The sequence below is a fragment of the Hippocampus comes genome, unplaced genomic scaffold, assembly GCF_001891065.2.
Source record: "Hippocampus comes isolate QL1 unplaced genomic scaffold, H_comes_QL1_v1.1 C16920768, whole genome shotgun sequence".
Classification (NCBI taxonomy): domain Eukaryota; kingdom Metazoa; phylum Chordata; class Actinopteri; order Syngnathiformes; family Syngnathidae; genus Hippocampus; species Hippocampus comes.
In genome coordinates, this window is record NW_017841058.1 from 1 (window position 1) to 1,224 (window position 1,224).

Genomic DNA, 1,224 nt, shown 5'->3' on the forward strand with positions numbered 1-1,224 from the left:
TTCTTTGCACATAGCCAGCAAAAACAATCATCATTAATATAAGAATATGTGGGAATTAAACACATGAATATAAAGAATGTATGATAACTAAAAACATGTGAAGATAGGAGTACGCACGATTATTCCTTCACTTACGTTATGAGAGGTTGCAGATAGAAATTAAAATACGTATGATGAAAAAGTGTTTTATTTTAATCAAATCTGGTTCAAAAACAAAACTGTTCTAGGTCACGGCATAAGTTCCGCTCAAATATAACATGCAGCCGGCTCGGCCGGAGCAGAGCTGGGACTCGAGAACTTCAGTCGCTGCCCGAGTTGAGTTTATCATTCATTTTGCAGAGCGAGCAAACAAAGTGATTTCATCAGTGTTCATCGTAATACATCTCGACTTGACCAACATAGCCTCCTTCACCTGCCAGGATGTTCTGCCAAGATGGTAAAGTGCTGTTGATTTTTTCGAGTCTGATAACAGACGGCACCGATACTGGTACAGCTTCAACCACAAACTACAGTCTGATGACAAAACACTTCAAAATGATCTTCCAACATGACCTCGATTTGATTTTTTAAAAAGAAAAATGCACTGGAAGTGCGAGAACGCCTTTGCCGACATACAAATATCTTTATCAGGTGAGATGGATCCACGCCAACATACTTGGACACCAAATACTACTTAATAGGAAAGGATGACTACTTTCCTATTAAGTGGGAACAGGTCAGTTCACAAACAGCAAATCCAAGACAGTAGATTCAGTAAATTCAGCGAAGTTTGGAACACGGTCACACGTACAAAGTTCGAAACTGTTCATTAAAAGCCGCATTAGACGTAGTTTCTCTGTTCATAGCCACCCGGAGGGATGGATCTGCTCGGTGGGTATATGATCTTTGATGGGGGCCCGTACCTCTTCTCGGGCTGCGGGGGGCAGCTGGAGCACAGGATGCCCCCGCCCAGGAGCAGGAAGGCGGCGGCGGCCCAACCGGCGTACAGAGCTGCACCGATCTCCCTCTTCTGGGCCTCAGGGATGACGGGATTGTAGAACTCCATGATGATGGCGTTGGCCGACCACGACACCGGGATGAGCTGGGTCACAGACGCCAAGATGAACGCCGCCCCGGCCCCGATCATCACCCGAGCTTTGGCCCGCTCCTCCTCCACACAATTGGTGCACTTGGCCCCCATCATGGACATCAGAATCCCCAACAGGCCCACCACTATGGAGATGA

At 46.7% G+C, this 1,224-nt stretch overlaps 1 protein-coding gene across 1 annotated transcript; it reads right to left on the minus strand.

Annotated features, from left to right (window-relative positions):
• Nucleotides 1–569: 569 nt before the first annotated feature.
• Nucleotides 570–1,219, minus strand: LOC109509501 (claudin-3-like; the record flags this gene model as incomplete). The annotated part of the gene is made up of 1 exon (XM_019859341.1): nucleotides 570–1,219. A coding segment is annotated over one exon (399 nt), but the record flags the coding sequence as incomplete, so codon positions are not given.
• Nucleotides 1,220–1,224: the final 5 nt, after the last annotated feature.